At 50.9% G+C, this 23547-nt stretch overlaps 1 protein-coding gene across 3 annotated transcripts in view; it reads left to right on the top strand.

The window, feature by feature from the left end:
- Scara5 (scavenger receptor class A member 5) overlaps positions 1-23547 on the top strand; it is a 147848-nt gene that overhangs the window by 11449 nt on the left and 112852 nt on the right. For 2 of the 3 annotated variants that reach the window (XM_045131804.1, XM_004665843.2), the window contains exons 1-2: positions 3645-4039; positions 8354-8471. In XM_045131804.1, the coding sequence (XP_044987739.1) occupies positions 8360-8471 (112 nt within the window). In that variant the 5' untranslated portion in view covers positions 3645-4039; positions 8354-8359. Of the gene's footprint in view, positions 1-3644; positions 4040-8353; positions 8472-23547 lie in introns of those variants that run through there. The other variant, XM_045131803.1, reaches the window with a different exon arrangement.

Raw genomic sequence — 23547 nt, 5'->3', positions numbered from 1 at the left:
AGTTAGCAGTTAAGGCACTTGCCTGCAAAGCCTAAGAATGCATGTTTCAGTCTCCAGGTTCCATGTAGCCAGATGCAGTGATGCAAGCATGCAATGTCGCACATGCACACAAGGGGGCGCAGGCATCTGGTGTTCATTCACAGCAGCTGAAAGGCCCTGTCTCTCTTTGTCTCTCTCTCTCTGCTTCTTTCTCTCACTATCTTATCTCTTTCTCTCTCAAAATAAACAAAACAAACACACAAAAAAACCCCGCTTCTCAAATACCCTTGAGGACCAAGAAGTAGGAACTGGTCCCTCTCTGCCTTTCCCCTCCCTGGTATTCATTTCTCCGATCCCTTCTTTCCTCTGGGTCTCTTTACTTTAAAAGGATGTGTGTGCTTCTCCTGTAATTTTGCAGTTTTAATTGTTCTTTGTCTATTTGTGGGTCTCATGCAGAAAACTAGACCCTGTCCCAGTCTTCATCATTAATTACTGGTGGGGAAGGAGCAGCTCAGCCAACAGCTTGGGCTGTGCTTGGGTCACCTCTCCCTTCGCTTTGTCTGCTCTTTGTGCTCCCCCTTCTCCTAAGAGCATGCCAGCACAGAAAAGAAATGGCCCTTGTTTTAGGCACAGTACGTGTGACAGCTGAATCTGAAATTCTTTTTAAAAAGTATTTATTTATTTATGGGGGGGTGTATGGGTGCACCAAGGTCTCTTGCCACTGCAAATGAACACCACATGCATGTGCCACTTTGGGTTTGGCCTTATATGAATACTAAGGAATTGAACCCAAGCTGGCAGGCTTTGCAAGCAAACAATCTTTAACTGCTAAGCCATTTCCCTGACCCTTGAATCTGAAGTTCTGACTTCTCCCTCGCAGGATCATGGTTTTAACACTTGATCCCTAGCCGTGGTGCTATTTTTGAGGGGTTTGTGGAAACTTTAAGAGGTGAGGTATGGGGCTGGAGAGATGGCGTAGCGGTTAAGCGCTTGCCTGTGATGCCTAAGGACCCCGGTTCGAGGCTCGGTTCCCCAGGTCCCACGTTAGCCAGATGCACACGGGTGCGCATGCGTCTGGAGTTCGTTTGCAGAGGCGGGAAGCCCTGGCGCGCCCATTCTCTCTCTCTCCCTCTATCTGTCTTTCTCTCTGTGTCTGTCGCTCTCAAATCAATAAATAAAAAATTAAAAAAAAAAAAGAGGTGAGGTCTGGCTGACAGATGTTGCTCACTGAGTCAGGTCTTAGAAAGTGAGGCCCAGCCTGCACTTCCTGCTGCCCTTTCTGCTTCCCGATCCACATGAAGCGAACAGCCTCCACTACAACATTGCCTCCATGAACTGAGTGTTTCAACCATGTCTTTCCTGCCATGATGGCCTGAAGCCATGAGCCAAAATCCGCCTCTCCTCCTTGGCTTGTGTCGGTACTGCGGTCACAGCAGCACAGAAGGCAGCTAATGCAGTACAACAGCGCCAGATCTCAGGAACCGTCTCCATCCATTTCTGCTACAAAACAGAGCGCCTAAGACTGGGTCATTCAGAACAAACAGAAATTTCCTTCCTCCCAAGTCCAAGATCGAGGTGCCGCTCTGGTGTGTTCTTCCAGTGTGCTCGGCATGGCGGAAAGAAGGAAGGCAGGAATGAAGGTCTTCACACTGCAGGACCCACGAAAGGCAGATGCACAAGGTGGTGCATGCATCTGGAGTTTGTTTGCAGAGGCTGGAGGCCCTAGTGTACTCTCTCTCTCTCTTTCAAATAAATAAATAACAATAGTTTTAAAGGACTCTTTTGTGAGAAGTACTCTGTGTGTCATTCTGGACTCAGACTCTGCAGTCAAACTTCCTGTGGTAGAGCCCAGCTCTTCTGCTTGCTGGCTGTGTGACCTGGGACAAGTTTCCATGTCGACCAGTTAACTGTTTACCTTTATAAAATGGCCACAAGAGAAACACCTGTCCGGCAGGGACGTTGTCAAGTGAGTGTTTTGTACTATATCCGAAGTTCCACATCAGACTGACCACAGATCACAAAATATTCAAAATAAAAAACTGCTGCCTGAACGGAACAATTATATAAATTTTTATTTAGTTATTTATTTTTAGAGAGAGAGAGAGAGAAAAAATTGGCAAGCCAAGGCTTCAGCCACTGGAATGGAACTCCAGACGCGTGCCCCACCTAGTGGACATGTGTGGCCTTGCACTGGCCTCACCTTCGTGCATCTGGCTTAGGTGGGGTCTGGAGAGCCAAATGTGGGTTCTTAGGCTTCACAGGCAAGCGCCTTAAGCGCTGAGCCATCTCTCCCTGCACTGAACGTTTACAGACTATTCACATAGCAGTCACATTGTAGTAAGCACTGTATGGTTTAGAGCCAATAAGAGGAAGTGCCCAGGTTCTATGCAAATACTATACCATTTGCCATACAGGTCACTTGAACATCTGAAGACTTTGGTATCACAGTGAGGGGTCCTGGAACCAAGTCCACTTGGATACCAAGAGACAACTGTATCAGGTCAATAAAGGGAGACTCTGGCAAGGGCGTGAAATTGCCTAGCTTCCTATACTAATAAGTAACTTCTCCATCTCCCACCTTGTCTCCTCTCTCTTCCTTCTTTTCCTGCTCTCCTCCTCTCCCATTCCTCTTCCTCTCCTTCCTCTTCTCCTCTTTCTTCTTATAATTATGCAATTACTGCCTTCCTCCCTGTATGACAGAGTTTCCGGCTGAGCTGCCTCTAGGGACAGTGAGGAGGGCAGCCCCTGGAGATGAGTAAGGCCTTTCTGACTCAGCCCAGGGCTGGCAAGCTGTGCTGTGGGCAGAGTGATATTGGCAAATGTTTCTCATATTCGAAATCTGACCTTGAAGCCCTGGGGCCGCATGTTGAAGCCACAAACCGGAACTTTTCTATGACTGTTACCTTCTGTCCTCAGGAGGCAACCCTTGTGAGCTGGCCCAACGGCTGTGTCTCTCGCTGCTTTAAGTAATTAATTAATTTATTTTCTGACTTTTTCTCTCCACGTGCACACAGCACTCCAGCCACTTCACAGTTCCCTTAGCTTCTGGATAGATTTCCCTTGCAAAATTGTAATCAATCGCTCGTGCTTAGCTCGGCTCGCAGTGCTTGTCCGGGCCCAGGTCAGCTCCCAGCTGGCTGGCTTAATGGCCCTCGAGGCTTTCGGACTCGGCCTTTGCTGCCGAATTGTGTTGAACTTGACTTTGGGAATTTTCTTCTGAGCCCCACTGGGCGTTCTTCTAACTAGCCCCAGTGTGAACAATTCGAGCCGTTTGTAAGTGGATGTGACTTCAGGAAAATGCATAAAGCACCTCCCTCCCTGCCAAGTATGCTGAATGAGTTGATCGGTGCCAATCCCGTCCCATAAGTACATTTACAAGACCGGTTTCCTTGGGTGGTTCATAAGCCAGATCTAGCTGCCATTTTCCCAGAAGCCATCCAAAAACGAATTATTTTGAGCAGTGCCTTTAAAAATAGAGGTCCTGGAGACCCCAGGCCAAGGCGAGGCTTGCTGCTCTGGCTGCCTCCCCCCAGACCCCCCAAACAGCAAGCCCGCGCAGAGCTGTAATTCCGGGAGTGGCCACAAGAGGGGGGCTGTGTTCCAGAGCCGGGCAGCGGAGCATCCGCGGCTGCTCCAAGAACTTTCTATAAAGGCTGGCGGCTGGAGCAGCTGCAGCTCCCACCCAGTCAGCACCTAGCAGAGCTGCGGGTCCTTCCCCAGCGCATCTCCGGATCGCTTCCGGGGCTGGCGGACGCTGCTCCAAGACAGGGTGCCCCGGGTTGGTGCAGACCTCCCCTCAACCACCAGCTTGAGTCTCGCCTCCTGGGCTGGTCCTCCTGCAGAAGTGACCCTCCGTGGCCCTGTCCTGACACAAGTCACTCACGGGTGCCGGCGCGTCCTGCAGCCTCTTCCTATGATTCCGGCTGGATTTGGCTGGCTGAGGGGACACGCTCCAGGGGGCTTTCTGGGTCTCAGTGGGACAGCAGCTACCTCTCCCACGACTGTGGCGAATGCCAGGAACTGAGGGGACAGGTCCCACAGCCTCAGGGCGGGCGCTCAGGTGAGTCTTGACACTAACTTGGACCTAGCACTTAACTGGGCCATGGGGTGTCCCCAAGGCAAGTAGAAGGGACTGACTGGGATGTAACTTGGGGGAGTATTGAGGAGAGTCTTGGGAACCTGGAGATGCCTGCTCCAGGTGGGAGGGTCTCAGATGTCCCAACTTAGCGACATCCACTTGGCTGCAGAGAGCGAGCCTGCGTCAGAGTGCCAGGGAGGATGCTGTTGCCTGGTGGCATTTCTGCCTGGCTCACGTGCTGGCTCAAGAGCCTAATCAGGGAGAAGATGGCCTTGCGGGACGGCCTCTTTCTATACGCTTGGTGCGTTTCTGTGTACACATGGTGTGTTTCTGTGTACACATGCGTTTGTATATGAGCACACTGATGGGAGACATCGATGTTGCAAGTCGTTATTTATAAAACAGCTGCACCCGCTCTAGCCATGAGTTATAGTCTGTGTTAATTACATACAGTCTGAAGAGGGTTTAGAATCTAAGTACCAGTTTTCTCTCTGGGGGGGCCACATCTGCGGTGATTTTTATCTGGCTTAGCAGAGTTTCGAAACCCAGCCTATCCAATGAAAGGCTGTGAGCTGTGCAGACTTGGAAGCTGGAATTCACAGACATGGTCTTGAGACTAGCAAGGGAGGTTCCTGACACCCAGTCAGCCACCCTTCTGATACCCATAGAGGGACTTTAAGAACCAGGGTCCCAATCTATATTCATGATTTTTTTTTTTTTTTTTTTTTTTTGGCAAAGGGAATCCCACCCAACTTCATTCTCAGAACTAAGCAACAGAGGAATGTCAGGAATCTGACACCCCCCCCCCATACCTGTCTGGAGAATACTTGCTTCTCACCTGACTCTGCCACCAGCTACTTTGCATGACCTTGGCAGTCGGGCCATTCTCATGCATCATCTCCCATGATGCTCTCAGCTCTTCCCCCACTCCCCTCTACCCACTGTGGCTAGTGGCTGCCGAATGGCCCTCCTGCGACAAAGCTGATGGACAGGAGGCTGGAGGAGGTCCGCGGATTAGGCCACCTTCCCCAAGTGTAGAAAGAAAGGGGAGCCCTCATGCCAGGAGGTCCTCACTTCCCGGGCTGCACAGAGGGTGGGATCCAAGGGCGTTTTTGGCTGTCACGTGCAGAATCTGGTGGGAAAGCCTTGGTCTCTGCTGTCTTTTGGAGAGTGAATCATAACATCTCCCAGGGGTCAATAGAGCCCTCCTCCCCCTTCCCTCCCCCACACCCCCGCCATTTAAAAGATGGCCTCCCTGTGACAGGCAAAGCTGAAGTCCAGGCTCCTTGGGTCCCTGTGTCTTCTGAACCTTGCCCAGGTGTCCCCCTTCCAGCTCTCCCCTCTGTCCTCAGCCACATTGCAGTGAATTTTGGCTGGCCGTCTGAGGTGTGTTCCTTTTCACTGCCTGATATGGGACCTTGAAGGCGGTCTCCGAAAGGGCATGACGCTAGCATCTCATATCTCGGACAAAGCGGCCCTTGTGTGGGGAGTCCTGTCTGGGCCTGGCTCCTCTGTGCTGGTGTCTGGGAGAGCTTGCCTCTCTGGTCTTGGTTGGTTTGTCTTTGAAATGGAAGTGATAGAATGCCGGGTGCCTTGCCTGCCCTGTTCCTCTTGCTTGCCAGAGGAGCTCACGGGGAGGTCCTCGAGGGCAGTCAGTCTGTGCCCTGTGGGCTGATCTGCACCATTGCCATCAACCTTGGCAAACACTTGCATCTTTCTTGGGATCGCGAACTTGGTCCAAAGGTGACAAGACCCCGGATCTCGGGGGTGCAGCATCTGCCCCCCATTCCTCAAGGAGAACAAATCGCCCCCAAATTAAAAGCAGGGGGGGGTGCAGAAATGCTTAGGTTTCATTTCCAAGGAACAAACAATCTGAGCATTTCCAAACTCATCCCTCTCACATCTGGCCTTGCTCAGCCCCAGCCCCTCTCCCCACGCTCCCCTGGGTTCCTGCTCAGACGAGCTGAGGGGTGGGGAGCAGGGAGAGCAGGGGTCGCCTTGAGGGCACATTCCAGATAACTGACCCACAGCGTCATCTGCTCAGAGAGCTGATCGGGAGAGGAGAAAGGTACCAGGAGGATGGGGTTCCACGGGGATCGGGCCCTGTCAGCTCAGGCGACCTGTGACTGCAAAGGCTGCTGTTGCCTTTGGCACAGGGAGTGATACCGCAGGCCGTGGAGACACTGGCCTCCGGCTTTGCAACCCCCAAGACCGAGGCTGGAGGGAGGGGGATGCAAACAGAGCTCATGAAACAAGGGAGGGTCCCCTGTAGCCGAGCAGCCACGGAGCCGCCCAGCACCCCACCTAGAGGCCCTCTCGGGGTGGAGGCTTTGGATGGGGGGAACCAATATCAGACACTTAGCAGACTGGACTCAGTGAGGGGGTTGTGTGTGCAAAAAGGCTGGGTGGGAGTCATCACACCGGATGAGAAATCCCGGTGGAGCTGTGGGCCGTCCCCTCTTCTGTCCCTTCCACGGGCTGAAGAAAAGCAGAGACTGAGGATCTCAGGACTGTGTGTGCCTGAATGAACCCATGCATGGGGGGGGGGGGGGGCGTGGACTCGCATTACTTAGAGAGATAGAGCAGAAACCAGGCAGAACTCCCATCTCTGCTGGGTCACTGGAAGGACATTTGAACAGGCACTGGTCATTTCTGGCTTCTTCGAGCCCTCAAAGCCTGCTCTGAAAATGGGGCACTTGGGTTTGGCTCCAGGCCTGCCTCCCCTGTGTTATCTCTATTGCGGGAACAGTGGGTACTGACGCTTGTTGACACGCCGCCTTTGAGAGGAAATGGACTGGTTCTTGCAATCCATGGCCTTGTCGCCACGGACACCTGCTCTCGGTCACCTCACACAGACCACAGGCTTAGGACCTCGGGGTTGGGTTCTTCCCAAGAATTAACAAAAATAGATCTCTCTTTCTCCCTCCTTCCTTCTTTCCCTTTTTCTTCTTTTTTTTTTCCCCATCCCTCCCTTCCTTACTTCATTCCTTCCTTTGGTAAATGACCAGAGAGTTAAAGGGCATCAGAGCAGCAAGTGGACCTAAGCTTATGGTCAGCTAGCACTGCGTTGAAAGCAGAAAGTGATGTGCAAAATTACGTGCCATATATGTGAAGGAAAAAGAGGAAGAATTTTGTGTAAATAAACATTTTGTAATTTGGTTTCACAAAAAGGATTTTTCTTATTACACAAAGAATGCAAATGCATCATAAGAGACTCAAAAAAAAAAAATCTGTGAGGAATAAAAGCACAATTTGGGCTGGGGAAATGGCTTAGCAGTTAAGGCATTTGCCCGTAAAGCAGAGGCACCTGGGTTCGATTGCCCAGGACCCACATAAGCCAGATGCACGAGGGGGCACAAGCATCTGGAGTTCCTTTGCAGTGGCTGGAGGCCCTGGCGTGCCCACTCTCTCTTTCTCTTTATCTGCCTCTTCCTCTATCTCTCTCTCTCAAATAAATAAATACAATATTTTTTTAAAAAGCACAATTTTCCCTCTCTCTTCAAATTAGAGTCCCATAACACCTTTCTGGCCCGGAGTCACCCACACATGCTCTGAGGGTGGCCTTTCAGTTATGAGATCATGCATTACAGAATGGGATAGCGTGGGTCACACTGCTGTGCAAATGGTTCACTTCAAGTGACACAGAATTTCCCTTCAGTGGGGACACTGTTGGGTATATCCAAAGACTCAGTAGGCCAGCATGAGGGGCCATCCAGACCAGAGCCCACCTCTGGCTAAAGTCTTCATATCTCCAGGCATCTGGAGCCCACCGAGGCCACCTGCACCCTGGGTTCCATGGGAGATGAATCCCTGTCATGTCCCCTGTGGAACTTGAGTGTCATTCTGGGTCTCAAGTGGGTCAGCCCGTGGCCCTGAACTCCCTCGACATACCTGTACAGGGAGCAAAGCCCAGACCTATCTGACATTCCCAGACAGCCAGGGCTCAGAGGCCGTTCCCTGGTCACCCTTCAGTTAGCAGAGTGTCCCTCAGGTGCCGCCAAGTACGGTATGGTACTGGCAGCCCAGAGCTGCAGCTTCACGAAGAGCTGTTGAAGGGAAGGGAGGATCCCATGGTGAGACTGGCCCAGAGCTTTGTCTTTTAGCATCAGACACAGAGGAGACTGAGGTCCTAAGAACCCCAATGGTGCCCCTGGTCCCTGAGGATGTAGACAGGGCTCCAGTCTGGACTGGGACCACGGCATTGGGCTGCTAGCTCTGCCCTTTGTTTGTTTCCCCTGTAGTGACTCTCTGTCTCTCCTCTGTCCCCCGTGTCACCTGCTGTCTCTGACGCCGAAGGACGCAATGGAGAATAAAGCCATGTACCTGAATACCATGAGTGATCGCGACACTGGCTCCATCTTCGAGGAGCCCTTTGATGGCAGGAGCCTATCCAAACTGAACCTGTGTGAGGATGGTGAGTGTTCCCAGCTCCGTCTTGGGGTGGTATGATCCTCTGTGGAATGGGGAGAAACCCCGGCTCTCCGTGACTTTGGTGGTGTCTCCAGGCCGTAATGTCTATTGCTGCACATGTCTCACATGGAAAGATCCCTCCCATGGGTTTTCTCATTCATTCATCTCAATAAAAAACCTGTGTTATGGGCAAAATGAGGACCCATCTTACAGATGGGTTAGTGGAGGTGGTGATCAACAGTGTGAGTGCCACAGCCCATCCATCCCTCAGAAAGGTTCCGGTGCTGAGTCCTTCTTCTTCAGATTGTCCTCTTACCTCTAAGAGATGAGGGTGGGGTCTGACTAAGGTATTCAAACTGGTAAGTGTGGACCCTCTCAGGTGAGAAGAGAACCGTATGATCTATTTCCTGACGGATTTGTGAGGGAGAATACAGTCTGATCATACCACATGAAGAGGGACCTGAAGACCCTGGTACAGTGTCCACCAAAGGTGCCCTGTAGGTGCTTAATGAATGCTTACTGTTGACACTGAGTAGGTGCTTAATAATTGCTTCATAAGCGAACTCACTCCATCCTGGAGCATATATAGGAGAGCATCGACCCCTGCTTCCAAGAGGAGCAGGACGATGCTTGCAAACATTCCTGCAAAGACTTCCAGCCAGCTGGCCAGCGCCACCTCTATCCATGGTGTTTGTTGTCCAGCTCTGTGGTGTTTTCTCCAGCACAGGACTTGGTCTTGCGCCACTCCTCCAGGGCCTCTGCCCTGAGCTTACTCCAGAGCAGTGACGCCCTCTTGCTCTCGCTGCGTCTTTCTCCCCACAAGCACTGATGTAGGAAGGGAAGGGGTGTCTCAAAGAGGAAGGAGGGGACAGTCCCAGCAGGAAGAGGGAATAAGGACAGCTTGAGTGACATTTCCTTGTGAACATTCTCCCCCTGCATTCCAGTCCACGAACGCAGTCCGAGAACCCACCACGTGTCAAGCTATGTGTTAGGTACCAGGGATGTCCTGAAGAGAAAACCAGACCCTCAGAGGATTCATGATGCCTTTAGGGGGAGTCGCTGACCTGAAAGCAGCCCCCCAAGTATGAACTAGATGGAAGCAGGTATAGATGTTGAGCAAGGGGGTGGAAGAGGTCTGAAGACTGACTTACTGATTACTTCTTTTTTATTGCTGTGACAAAATAGCTGACAAAAGTAATTTATGAAAGGAAAGATTTATTTCAGCTCATGGTTTGAGGGTGTAGACTGTCCTGATGGGGAAGGCGTGGTGCCCAGAGAGAGTTAAGTGGTTCATCACATTGCGTGTACAGTCAGGAAGCAAAAAGAGATGAACGCTAGTACTCAGCTAGCTCTCCTTTAAAAAATTATTTATTTATTTTATTTGCAAGGAGAGTCAGAGACACGGGGGAGGGGGGCCGTAGCCACTGCAAATGAACGCTAGATGCATGGGCCACTTGTGCATCTGACTTTACATGGGTACTGGGGAATTGAACCAGGGTCGTTAAGCTCTGCAGGCAAGCACCTTTTTTGCTGAGCCATCTCTTCAGCCCCTCTCCTTTTTTTAGTTTGAGAACTCCCCCCATGAGAGCACCACCCACATTAAGGAGGGGATCCCACCCATAGCACCCACAGTCAGCAGGGGACCTTGTCCATGGCATAGCACCCTCCACACTCAGGAGGGGAACCTGCCCATGGCATAGCACTGCCCACTCTTAGGAGGGGACTTCTCACCTCAGTTATATCACCTTGGAACCTCCCTCACGGACACCCAGAGGTACATCTGCTAGGTGATTCTACAAGTTGACAATGAAGATGAACCATCAGACTGGCGAGATGGCTTAGTGGCTAAGGCGGTTGCCTGCAAAGCCTAAGGATCCAGGTTTGATTCCCCAGGTCCCATGTAAGCCAGATACACAAGGTGGCACATGTGTCTGGAGCTCGTTTGCAGTGGCTGGAGGCCCGGGCATGCCTGTTTTCTCCCTCTCTGTGTCTCTAATAAATAAATGAATAAAATAAATGAATAAAAATAAAAGATGAACCATCATACCCGTGATAGAGTGGGGAGGGGAAAAGGGGGACAGGAGAGAAAGCAGGAGAGACAGGAATCAAAAACAAACTGTATTTGAACATGCCAGAATGAATGATACCTAAATCTCTGTATACCAACAAATAAATAATGGATATCTGAAGCAACAAAACTTCAAAACAAACAAACAAAAAAAGATTAACCATCACACTGACAAAGATTTTGTAAGAGAAGAGACGGGGAAAAGTCTAAGCGGCTTGTTCCTCAGACTAACAACCTGCCTCCTGAGAAGAGCTGGAGGCCCTTCAGGGGTGGCCTTGCTCAGCACCCCAGCAAAGGTGGCCCTGTGGTCCATGTCCTTGAGCCAGTTGTGTCCTCTCTGGCACATTGGTAAAGAAGCTGGGTTGAAGCCAGGCATGGTGGTGCACGCCTTTAATCCCAGAATTTGGGAGGCAGAGGTAGGAGGATCACCATGAGTTCGAGGCCACCCTGAGACTCCATAGTGAAATCCAGGTCAGCCTGGGCTAGAGTGAGACCCTACCTTGAAAAACAAAACAAAACAAAACAAAAAAAAGAAGAAGAAGCTGGGTTGGACCAGAAAGAGCTAGGTACAGCATGGTGGAGGTGGGCGGGGGGTGTCGGAGGAGACCATCAAGGCCAGTCTGAGGCAACTGGGGGCCATAGGGTGGGAGAAGCCTGAGATGTGTCACTGGGATGATCATGTTTTCACCTCCTCCCCAATCTCATGCTTCCCCTTTCTGGGCCTCAGATCAAAAAGGATCATTTGAACCAAAAAAGTAAAAACTAGCAGTGAGCCCAGCTTCTGCACTTGCTGGTTCCCAGCTGCAGGATCTGGCCAAGTGCATATTGATTGATTTATTTATTTAGAGAGAATTGGCACACCAGGGTCTCAGCTGCTGCAATCGAGCTCCTGACACTTGCGCCACCTAGTGGGCATATGTGGTCATGCGCTTGCCTCTCCTTTGTGTGTCTGGCTAATGTGGGATCTGGAGAGTAGAACATGGGTCCTTGGGCTTCTCAGGCAAGCGCCTTAACCATTAAGCCATCTCTCTAGCCCCCCGAGGGCCGATTTACAGCCATACTAATGCATGTCCTGAGGGTGGGGTTCCTGGTCCCTGAGGTTCAGACCCTAATACAGTGAGGCTGGATGCTGTGGGACTCAGGCTTACTTACCCCCTATCTTGGCCTCAATGTCTTCATCTGCCAAATGGGAGCATGATTTACGTAAATCTTACCTAGATCCAAAATTCTATATCAAAAAAACTAACTAGTCATTACCTTAGGGTATGGCCCTTTAAACCCACACTCAGGATATGACACAGCTCCCAGGTCCATGTGAGTCAAACCCAGGCCCTGACCACATGGCTAAAAAGTCCTGTACTCCTCTCTTGTTTGCCACTGACCTTCATGAAGAACCTGTCAGTGATCCCTCCAGCCTCTTGACCTCCCCAGGGAGTATACAGATACTGCACCCACTTGCCTTCATGTTGGGCCTTGTTCAAATCTTGCCTCCTCTCTGCCTCCGCTTTCCTTTCTTCCATAGTTGTTCTCCCTTCTGGCACACCATGCACTTTGCATGTTTATTATATCCTCTGCTGCCCACAGAAAGAAGGAAAGAAAGAAAGAAAGAAAGAAAGAAAGAAAGAAAGAAAGAAAGAAAGAAAGAAAGAAAGAAAGAGAGAGAGTGAGAGAGAAAGAGAGAGAGAGAAAGAAAGAGAGAAAGAGAGAGAGAGAGAAAGAAGGAAGGAAGGAAGGAAGGAAGGAAGGAAGGAAAGAAAGAAAGAAAGAAAGAAAGAAAGAAAGAAAGAAAGAAAGAAAGAAGGAAGGAAGGAAAGAAAGAGGCTGGGCAAGGGCTGGAGTTGCTCACTGATGCCCTCCCCAGGGCCAAAGCAGAGCAACTGCTCACCAAGTATGTGATGGGGAACGAGGGCAGGAACAGAGAGGGATCTGAGAATCTGCAAGTGGCAAAGCAAGTACCTTATCCTGATTCCACATTCTCTGCGTCTCCTCTTGTCTTAGTTGAAATTCCCGGGCCTCTGCTTTGGTTCAGGTTCCCTTTCACTGCTAAGAGGAGTGGAGAGCTTGACCTAGGGAAATGCAAGCTAGACTGGACCTGTTTCCAAAGATTCTGTGGCTTCTGGAGAGTAAAACAGAGAGGGAGAGTAAGGGGTGAGGCCAGCTGCAGGAGGAAGAAGAAGGTGGAAGGAGATGGGAAGGAGAGAGGCCTGGGCCAGGGCTACCCCAAGATCCTCTAGTAAATTAAAACTGTGGAGCTGGAGAGATGGCTTAGTGGTTAAGGCACTTGCCTGTGAAGCCTAAGGACCCAGGTTCATTTCCCCAGTACCCACCTAAGCCAGATGCACAAGGTGGCGCATGCATCTGGAGTTTCTGTTTGTAGTGGCTGGAGGCCCTGGCATGCCCATTCTCTCTATCTGCTTCTCTCTCTCTCTCTCAAATAAATAAAATATTTTTTAAAAAAACCATTGAGGTGTCAGGCCTGGGAGGAGTTCTAAGTCCCTTTTAGGATTGCCTCCTCGAATGTAGGGTGGGGAGGAGGAAGAGGGGATGTATGCTCCCTCTTTTTGGAGGCTGGCTCTGGGGTCTTGGCATGGGGAAGGAGAAGCCACAAAGCGTAGCCAGGCTATGAACGAGTGGCTCAGGCTGTAATGCAGGTGGGATCATAAAGACGCAGGGTGTAAGGACTCAGGCTGGATAGAGGTCTCTCCCCAGCTGCACCCTTTCAGACCAACTACGCTGTCAGGTTCTAACTTAGCCCCCTGGCTCTGTTCACCCCCAACATGAATCCGTGTCTACACCATCCTGTTCTGGCCCTTTGCGCTCTCCTCCTGGGGCTGCCTCAACCTCCCCATCCTGTCTTGCCACCAGGACCTTATTCACATCTGAAGCTCCATGCCGCATGGATCAGTTCCCCCGGCATCTCTCTGCTCTGGGTCTCATTGCCCGTGTTAGTCAGTTCTAAGGCCCTGTGACAAAAGACCTCGCAAAGATAATTTAAAGGAAGAAAGATTTGTTTTGGCTCGCCATTTCAGAGTTGCTTTTGGTTCATGTTTGGCTGGATCGTGGCAGTGGGAACAGGGGTAAAGGGACCAGGTTCCTCTACGGTGGCCAGGAAGCAGAGAGCAACACGCAGAGGGGCGTGACAAGATACACTCCCCAGGGACATGCCTGCAGTACGTAACCTACTTTCTCCAATAAGGTCTGTTGCAGTCAGGTTTGCATTGCTGGCAGAAATCACAGGACCAAGAGCAGCTTGTGGGGGAAATAAAAAGGTTTCTTTTGGCTTACAGACTTGAGGGGAAGCTCCATGATGGCAGGGGAAAATGATGGCATGAGCAGAGGGTGGACATCACCCCCTGGCCAACATAAGGTGGACCACAGCAACAGGAGAGTGTGCCAAACACTGGCAAGGGGAAACTGGCTATAACACCCATAAGCCCGCCCCCATCAATACACTGCCTCCAGGAGGTGTTAATTCCCAAATCTCCATCATGTGGGAACAAAACATTCAGTACACCTAAGTTTATAAGGGGTCACCTGAATCAAACCACTACAAGGTCCAACTTCTAAAAAAAAGTTCTATCACCTATGAGTAAGGCCATGGAATTACTAATCCATCTATACACCAATCCATGGATGAATTCAGATCCCTCAGGATCCATTCACCTCTCAAGGATTGAATCCACTGCCTGGGGACTAACCCTTCAACACATGAGCTTTTCTGGAAAACCCTTCCTATCCAAACTGTAACAGAGTTCTGACTACTTGAAATCCTATGTTCTTACTGGGTTATGGTGGGCTTTTCTCTGCATGGTGATGTGGCCGTTGGTCTTACAGGACTTGGGGAGCCTTGAAGCCAGGGAAAGTGACGGGCTCTTGTCTGGGTTCTCCCTGCACTTTACAGGTGGAAGGTGCTTTGAAAATCTATGATTGTCAGCACATGGTTTGCCCAGGCCACTCAAGTAGAGGCAAGGCCGAGACCTGACCTAGAGTGTCTTGGCCTGTAATTCAGGGTTCCTTCCCGGGAAAGGAATTCAAAAGTGTTGGGCTGATGGTTCCTAAGGACCATCTCCCTTCTGTCCTGCTTGCCCCGGGGGCCTACACCCCCCCCCCTTGGAACTGATAGGGAAATAGAGCAAGAGCCAGGTGGGAATTTAACACAGAATAGATGCCTTATGCCTGGCAAGATTAACTCCAGGAATATGGCTTGGGCCTGCCACTGGTTGGCGCTGGGGCTCACTCAGCGGAGTTTATGGGGAGAAGGCACTCACCTAGCCAGGAAGCGTGGATGCTTGCACCTGGCACTGGCTCCTACCAGGTCACCCCCACCCCCCAGAGGATCAGGGCTACAGGCAGTGCCCCTATCCAACAAAGCAGTATTTCCAATGTAGGCTGAAGGGCTAGAAAGTTACTATTTCATAGGCTCGGGCAGTAGGTCCTTATTGGAAAAGTGAGTGAGAGAGGAGGTCTGAGGACCATCGTTTCCTGCTGTGGGCTGGGCTGGAGGCTTGCTGCCCAGAGAGCTTCCCTTCCTCCAGCAGATCAGCCCCTGCTGTCCCCATTGTATTCTTCTTCTTCTTTCCTCCTCCTTTTCTTCTTTGTTTTTCAAGGTAGGGTCTCGCTCTAGCCCAGGCTGACCTGAAATTCACTCTGTAGTCTCAGGCTGCCCTTGAACTCACAGTGATCCTTCTACTGCTGCCTCCCCAGTGCTGGGATTAAACGCTGTGCGCCACTCTGCCCAGCTCACCATTCAAATTCTTCACAGTAACTGCTCTTTCCTTCTCTCCTTCCTTCCCCTCCTCTTCTCTCTCCCTCCCTCCCTACCTTTTCCCTTTCTCTGTAACCCTCCCATCTTTTCTTTCTTCTCCCTCCCTGCCTTCCTTCCTTTCTCTTCTTTACTTCTTTTTTTTTTAAATATTTTACTTTATTTATTTATTTGAGAGTGACAGACAGAGAGAGAAAGAGGGAGAGTGAGAGAGAGAGAATGGGCACGCCAGGGCCTCCAGCCACTGCAAACGAACTCCAGACACGTGCGCCCCCTTGTGCATCTGGCTAACGTGGGACCTGGGGAACCGAGCCTTGAACCGGGGTCCTTAGGCTTCACAGGCAAGCGCTTAACCGCTAAGCCATCTCTCCAGCCCTCTTCTTTACTTCTTAAGTGAGAAAGGAGAGAGAAGGGGCTGTGCTACACGTCATGGGGTCCCCTCCACGAAAGGTCACTTTTCCCAACTGTGGTGTGTCTCGTTCCTACACCCTCCATGTCCAGCCTCCCCTGCTCCATGCCACTTATGCACTCCTGTCTGGGTCACTTCTGGGGACCCTGCTTCACGCCTGTGTCTTAGCCCTCAGGATCCTCCCTGAAGCCCAGTTCAGATGGGAAAAATGAAGGGCAGGAGCTGTCACATCCCAGATCGCAGCAGAGGGAATTCCTGTGACAGCCAAACTGCTTTGCAGGACCCATCTCAGAAGGGACCTTGGACCTCGGGGTCTCTCTTGCTCAGTCATCCGTCCAAACAGAAACCCAAACAAGGGCCGGCCAGGACCACCTCCTACCTCTCCCTCCCCTTTTCCCTCTGTCACCTTCCTCCACTAGCCTTTGTTTCTCTGTGCACTTGGGGACCTCTCCAGTCTGGCTCCAGGAGGCTGGAAAAGCCGGGGAGTGGGTGGCGCTTGGCTGGGCTGGACTCCTCCTCGGCATTTTGCTAGGGCCAGAGAGAGGTGTTAGTGTCAGAGAAACAGTGCTGTCTTCCTCTCCCCATGGCTTCAGCCGCCCCGTCACATACGTGTGGCGTCATCCATGGCTGCCCCTGGGAAGCCAGCGGAGGTAATGAGTTGCATGTGGTCCTGACGGCTGTGGCAGGATGCCTGAAGTCAGGGCTCACCGGTCCTGTGTTCCTTCCCTATAAAATTAAATTATTCTCCCAAGGGATGGCCCCCTGCATCTACCTCCCATCCATCAAACCTCCCTGCTTCATTTGGCATAGTTGAGGGCTGCTGGGCAGCTGCCCAAGTGTGGGAATGGGCTTCCTGGGAGGGTCTGGCCTCACCAGGGGTCATAGCCCTCTACAGGTTGGAGCAGAATAAGGGTGTTAACTCATTCTTCTCGGCAGCATGCCCAAGGATGTGTGCCATTAAATAAGAGCACAGGGCTGAGCACCAGCAGGTTAAGTTGTGGGCAGCGGGAGAGCGTAGCCTGGCGGCCTCTCTTAAGAAAGAAAGGGCTGGGGGCTGGAGAGATGGCTTAGCGGTTAAGCGCTTGCCTGTGAAGCCTAAGGACCCCGGTTCGAGGCTCGGTTCCCCAGGTCCCACGTTAGCCAGATGCACAAGGGGGTGCACGTGTCTGGAGTTCGTTTACAGAGGCTGGAAGCCCTGGCGCACCCATTCTCTCTCTCTCCCTCTATCTGTCTTTCTCTCTGTGTCTGTCGCTCTCAAATAAATAAATAAATAAAATTTAAAAAAGAAAAAAAGAAAGAAAGGGCTGGGCTAGAGGGATGGCTCAGAGGTTAAAGGTGCTTGCCTGAAAAGCCTGATGGCCCTGCTTTGATTCCCCAGAACCCCAATACAGGCAGATGCACAAAGTGCTGCATGCATCTGGAGTTGGTGTGCAGTGGCAAGAGACCCTGGTGTGCCCATTCTCTCTTTCTCTCGCTTTCTCTCTGTGTCTTCCTTTCTCTGTCTCTCGTTGCAAATAAATAAAATATTTTTCAAAGAGAAAGAGTTTGTCTTGCAGTCTGAAGTTACAGTCCACCATGGTGGGCACGTCACAGTGGCAGGAACTTGAAGCAGCTGGTCACGTTCAGCTTGCAATGAGGAAGCAGAGAGCAATGAATGCATTGCTCAGTTATCCCTCTTTCTCCTCTTTCCTTTTTAAAATATATTATTGGGCTGGAGAGATGGCTTAGCGGTTAAGCGCTTGCCTGTGAAGCCTAAGGACCCCGGTTCGAGGCTCGGTTCCCCAGGTCCCACGTTAGCCAGATGCACAAGGGGGCGCACGCGTCTGGAGTTCGTTTGCAGAGGCTGGAAGCCCTGGCGCGCCCATTCTCTCTCTCTCTCCCTCTATCTGTCTTTCTCTCTGTGTCTGTCACTCTCAAATAAATAAATAAAAATTTAAAAATATATATATTATTTATTTGAGAGAGAGAGAGAGAATGATAATAGGCATGCCCGGGCCTCCAGCCACTGCATATGAACTCCGGGTGCATGCGCCCCATTGTGCATCTGGCTTACGTGGGTTCTGGAGAGCAGAACCGGGATCCTTTGGCTTTTCAGGCAAGTGCCTTCTCCAGCCCTCCTTCTCTAGCCCACGATACAAGTCCATGCAAAGGTGCCACCTACGGCGTGTCTAGCAGCAAGCCTCGTATAGATAACCCCTCCCAGACCTGCCCACAGGTCATTTCCTAGGTGACTCCAGGTCCCGTCAAATCAACAACCAATACAAACGGCCCCGCCTCCTCTGTAAAGTGGAGTACTCATGCGCTAACTCGGGCTGCTTACAAGGGTGACGTCAGGGGTGCCACAGTTAGGCCTTCCAACCTGGTTGAGAAGTGCTCCACCCATTGGTAGATTTCCCTCACCAGCCTGGCCATGGGCTGCTGATTCCCCCATTGTCTCACTTCCAGAACTCCAGAAAAGCAAGCTTCATCTCGACCTCATTCCCAGGCCTACCAATGTAGACTCTAGACTTCAGATAATGAGGGCTTCCCTGCAAAGCACAGCCCTGGCTCCCCGCCGCCTTTCCCCAAGGCCTTGGCTTCCCCAGTGCCTGTAATCCCCACATGAACCATCTGTCGCAGCCCTGTGCCCATGAGGGCCCTGCTCAGAGGCCCCTCCAAGGCAGACCCCGACTGCCGAGACCCAGCGCTGAGTCTCTCACAAGGCAGTCACCTGTCCTTACTGGTGGAATGAGGACATCTACCAAATCCACAAGGATGGGGATGAAGGAAGGCCAAGGGAGGTGAATTTAAGACAAATAAAGAAACCATTGCTGCCTTCATGCAGTAGATCATAGGGTGTTGGGTGCTACTGTACACAAAGAAATAAAAGGTCATGGTTCCTGTCACCAGGGGGGCTTAATGTCCCCCATAACACAGGCATGGAAACAGCCTCTGCACAATACTTTGATAAATGCTTGAATAGAAGTACTGTTGCTTGAGCCGGGCACGCCTTTAATCCCAGCACTCGGGAGGCAGAGGTAGGAGGATCACCGTGAGTTCGAGACCACCCTGCGACTACATAGTGAATTCCAGGTCAGCCTGAGCTAGAGTGAGACCCTGCCTCGAAAAACCAAAGAAAGAAAGAAAGAAAGAAATACTATTGCAGTCAGGTCTGCATTGCTGGCAGAAAAATCACCTGATCAAGAGCAGCTTGTGGGAAAACAAAAAAAGGTTTATATTGGCTTACAGACTCGAGGGGAAGCTCTACGATGGCAGGGGGAAATGATGGCATGAGCAAAGGGTGGACATCACGTCCTGGCCAACGTCAGGCATGGGGAAACTGGCTATAACACCCATAAGCCCGCCCCTAACAATACCCTGCCCCCAGGAGGCATTAATTCCCAGATCTCCCTTAGCTGGGAACCTAGCATTCAGAACACCTAAGTTTATAGGGGACACCTGAATCAAACCACCACCAGTACTATACCCACAAACGCAATTAGAGCAAGGACAAGAAACCATCGGCCTTGGCGAGGACAGACAGCATCTTGCAGAGATTAATAGCAGAGGGCGTATGGAAGGATGAGGAGGAATGTGCTGAGGGAAGGAGCAGGGAAGGTTCTTCCAGCTTCTGAGGAAAACAGTGCATAGCTCAGGCTGGACAAGGGCCGAGGAGGCCCTCTCTTCAGTCGAACAGGAAAACCGAGGATGAAGGAGAAGTCATAGGTGTGGAGCAGTGTCTCGGAGAGGGACGGGGTGAGGGTACGAGGGGAGGTGGCAGGCCACCGCGTTGCTGGAAGGCCACACTGGTCCCCAGGATAAGCCAGTAAGCCAGCCAGATTTCTATGCTGAGGGTCTCAGGCTGCTGACTGTCGATACAAACAACGTAATACATGTAAAACAAAGACGTTCATTCCACTCTTGGTTCAGGAAGCAGTTCAATGGGGTAGTGATCCAGCAAGGGGGGGCTCATGTTTTGTCATAACACGATGGAAAGTGACAGGGGAAGCTGTGGAAGGGAGAAGGCCGAGGAGGCGAACTCCTTTGATAATGACCAGCTCTTGTGGAAACCAGCCAGTCCCACGAAGAAGACATTAATCCCTCCTAATGACCCGATCGCCTCTTAAGGTCTCAGCGCCTCACAGTACCAGTACCTTCGCCAATTAAATTTCAACATGAGTCCTGAGGGGACAGGTCATATTTGGGCCACAGCACTCACAGGGTGGAGGAAGCGTTCTATCTGGTGAGCACAGGGAAGCTAGAGGGACGTGCGGGCAGATGTAGGGTTGACACTCTATAGTGTGGAAGCTCTTGAGGTCCCGAGATGGTGACGAGGTGGTAGGATAGGAGACTTCAGGTTAGGGAATAGTTGAGGGAGTGCATGAGAAAGACAGGAAGTAGCGCTCATTAACAAGTTAGAAATTGGAATAGGATATGGATTGATTGGTGGGTCAGAAGCCACTCCAGAGCTGCTGTCTCCAATAGAAAATACAACATGACCTCGGGCTGGAGAGATGGCTCAGTGGTTAAGGCGCTTGCCTCCAAAGCCTAATGACCTGTGTTTGATTCCTCACCACTCATGTACAGCCAGATGCATGAAGTGGCACACGCCTCTGGAGTTCATTTACAGAAGCTAGAGGTCCTAGCATCCCCATTCTCTCCCTTCCTCTCATTCTTTTTCTGTCTTCCCGCATGCAAATAAATAAAATATTTGTCAGAGAGATAGAGAGCGAGAATGGGCACTCCATAGCCTCTAGCCACTGTAATGGAACTCCAGACACGTGTACCACCTTGTGCACGTGTGCAACCTTTTGCTCTTGTGTCGCTTTGGGCGTCTGGCTTACGTGGGACCTGGAGAGTTGAATGTGAGTCCTTAGGCTTAGCAGGCACGTGCCTTAACTGCTAAGCCATCTCTCCAGCTCTAGAATATTATTTTAAAAAGAATTCAAATGTGACCTACATCTGAAACTTTAATTTTCTAGAAGACACCTAAAGAAGGGAAGAGACATGAATACAGCTAATGTACACATAACAATATATCTAATTTAACTCACTATCTCCAAAATGTGATCATTTGGGCGTTGGACCATAAAAGTTGACATTATATGTATTTTTGTGTGTGTGCTAAGTTTCCAAAATCCAATGTATCTTTTACATCTTGAGCCCATGGTTGATGGGGCCAGCCCTGCTCCCAATCCTTACAGTGAATGGCTGAGGCATTGGGGAGGCTGAAATTGAGAGGCAAGCAGGCCAGGACTGGAAGTTAATAAGGAAGAGGAGTCGTGTACAGGCTACCCTTAGCAGTGAGGAGAAATGGGCGATGTCTTGTGACAAGGGAGTCCAAGCTGGGTGGTGGTAGACAACAGGTAAAAGGAAGAAAGGAAGTTCTAGAAATAGCGATGGAACAACAAGAAATGTTTATTACAACTACAGGCTGGTTGTGTGAGACTGGGAAGACAGGGCTGGTCCTGGAAGACCACAGGGGGCATAAAGAAGAGTCAGGTTTTCCAGGCGTGGTGGCACACATCTTTAATCCCAGCACTTAGGAGGCAGAGGTAGGAGGATCACCAAGAGTTCAAGGCCACCCTGAGACTACATAGTGAATTCCAGGTCAGCCTGAGCCAGAGTGAGACCCTACCTCAAACAAACAAACAAACAAACAAAAAGAGTCAGGTTTTATTCAGAAGAAGAAAGCAAGCAAAACGTTAGGAGCAGAGCTTGAGGAAAACAAGGGGTTTCATAGACAACTGGCTGAGAAGGAACCCTGTGGATGGGACCATAGTGGGAAGGCTTCAGAAGCTGAAAAGATCAGTGGGGTCCAAGGAGCATAACCAATGTTGATTGGGAGTGAAAGTATGTGGTGGGGGTCCTGGGAGCCCTGGGGTGTCTGGTATGGTTGCGTTGGGCTGACTTTTTGTGTCTCCTCAAAATACCTATGTTGAAATCTCTCAAAGTGATGTTGTTGCAGGGTGGAGCCTCGGTAGGTGATGAGGTCACAAGGGAGCCCTCATGTTTAAGTTCAGTTCCCTATGAAAAGGAACCTCAGAGAGCCCCTTTCCCACCGTGTGAGGACTCAGCAGGAAGGTGGTAGTCTGCAAACCGTAACAGCATGCTCACCAGCAGCCGATAGGGCTGGCTCCCTCATCCTGGACTTCCAGCCTCCACAGCCGTGCCCTGCGAACTGTGGTTGTCTGTAAACTACCCGCTGCAGTCCTGGTGAAGCTAGGGAGGCCAAGTGGGGACTGAGGGCTCCGGGAGGGGGAGATCCTTCTTGTCGACCTTGGGGCAGAAACTCAGGGCAAGTCTGGGAGTTTCACAGGAAGGGATCTTGCCAGAGGCATCCAAAGTCATAGGACGCCCACCCCATCCATCGAGGGGTGACCTTGTCTGGGAGCACCTGAAAACTAGAGCTCACTGTGGCTTTTATGGAGGTGTGGAGGCCAAACATGACAGCACTCCATTAGAAAAAGTAATAATAAGCCGGGCGTGGTGGCGCACGCCTTTAATCCCAGCACTTGGGAGGCAGAGGTAGGAGGATCACTGTGAGTTCGAGGCCACCCTGAGACTCCTTAGTGAATTCCAGGTCAGCCTGGGCTAGAGTGAAACCCTACCTCAAAAAACCAAAAAAATAAAAAAAAAATGAAAAAAAAAAGAAAAAGTAATAATACTATAACAGTTCCCTTTGATTGAGTCAACATAGACAGAGGCTTCTATACATTTTCTCCACTAAATTTCAGTTTATATTATTACTCTGTTAATGAGAATTTTTTCTTTGAGGTAGTGCCTTGCTCCAGTCTAACTCTCAAAGTGATGTTTTTGCAGGGTGGAGCCTCGGTAGGTGATTAGGTCATAAGGGACCCCTGACCTGGAATTCACTATGTAGTCTCAGGGTGGTCCTGAACTCATGGCTATCCTCCTACCTTTGCCTCCCTAGTGCTGGGATTAAAGGCGTTATGCCACCATGCCCTGCTCTGCACAGTCCTTTTTTTCTTTTTTTTTTTGGTTTTTCGAGGTAGGGTCTCCCTCTACCCCAGCCCAGACTGACCAGGAATTCACTATGTAGTCTCAGGGTGGCCCTGAACTCATGGCAATCCTCCTACGTCTGCCTCCCTAGTGCTGGGATTAAAGGTGTGCACCACCACACCCGACAAGAAATGATATCTTAAGTGAGGAGAACTGTCCCAGGTCACTCAGCTTGTCAGAGGTAGAGCTTCTAATCACAGCCTTCCTCCCAGCCTGAACTGTCTCCATCCACCTCCAGCATCAGGCCGGGAGGCCCCTGTGTAGTGAGGGAGCCAAGGGAGCATGGATAGAGGTCCTGGGAGCTGGGAGGGTACCTGATGTGGGCAGAAAGAGGATCCCTAGCCATCAGAATTTGAGAGGTGGAGCCCTTCTGGGCCACGATGAGGCGGGGGTGGGGCCCTGGGAACACACAGCTCGATACTGAGACAGATGGAATGAATTACTCCAGAGGTGCAGCTGTCAGGGAGGAGATAGATATGCATTTGGCTTTGGACATGAACACGATGACAGGGTGCAAATGGCCTGTGCGGAATGGCTGGGACACTGACCGAGGTCACATCGGGGAATGCCCAGTCTCCCTAACCCCTTTCCACTCTACCCTCGCCTTTCAGGACTTTCTGGCCACGAGCTTAATGTCCATAGAGTAGAATTCAGCTGAAGGTTTTAGTGACATGCATGCACGTGAGATGAGGGGCCTGGCAGTGTCTGGCTGATGCAGTTACTGGGCAATGTTAAAGCCAAGTCATATAGCTCCCTAGACCCATGATGGCCTACCTTCTATACCTTGTCCTGAGGTCTGCCTGCCCCACCTCTCTCCTGTGGATTCACCTCTCTACCCT

This window comes from Jaculus jaculus, chromosome 12 (assembly GCF_020740685.1).
Source record: "Jaculus jaculus isolate mJacJac1 chromosome 12, mJacJac1.mat.Y.cur, whole genome shotgun sequence".
In the NCBI taxonomy this organism is placed as follows: domain Eukaryota; kingdom Metazoa; phylum Chordata; class Mammalia; order Rodentia; family Dipodidae; genus Jaculus; species Jaculus jaculus.
This window is presented reverse-complemented; position numbering and strand designations above follow the sequence as displayed.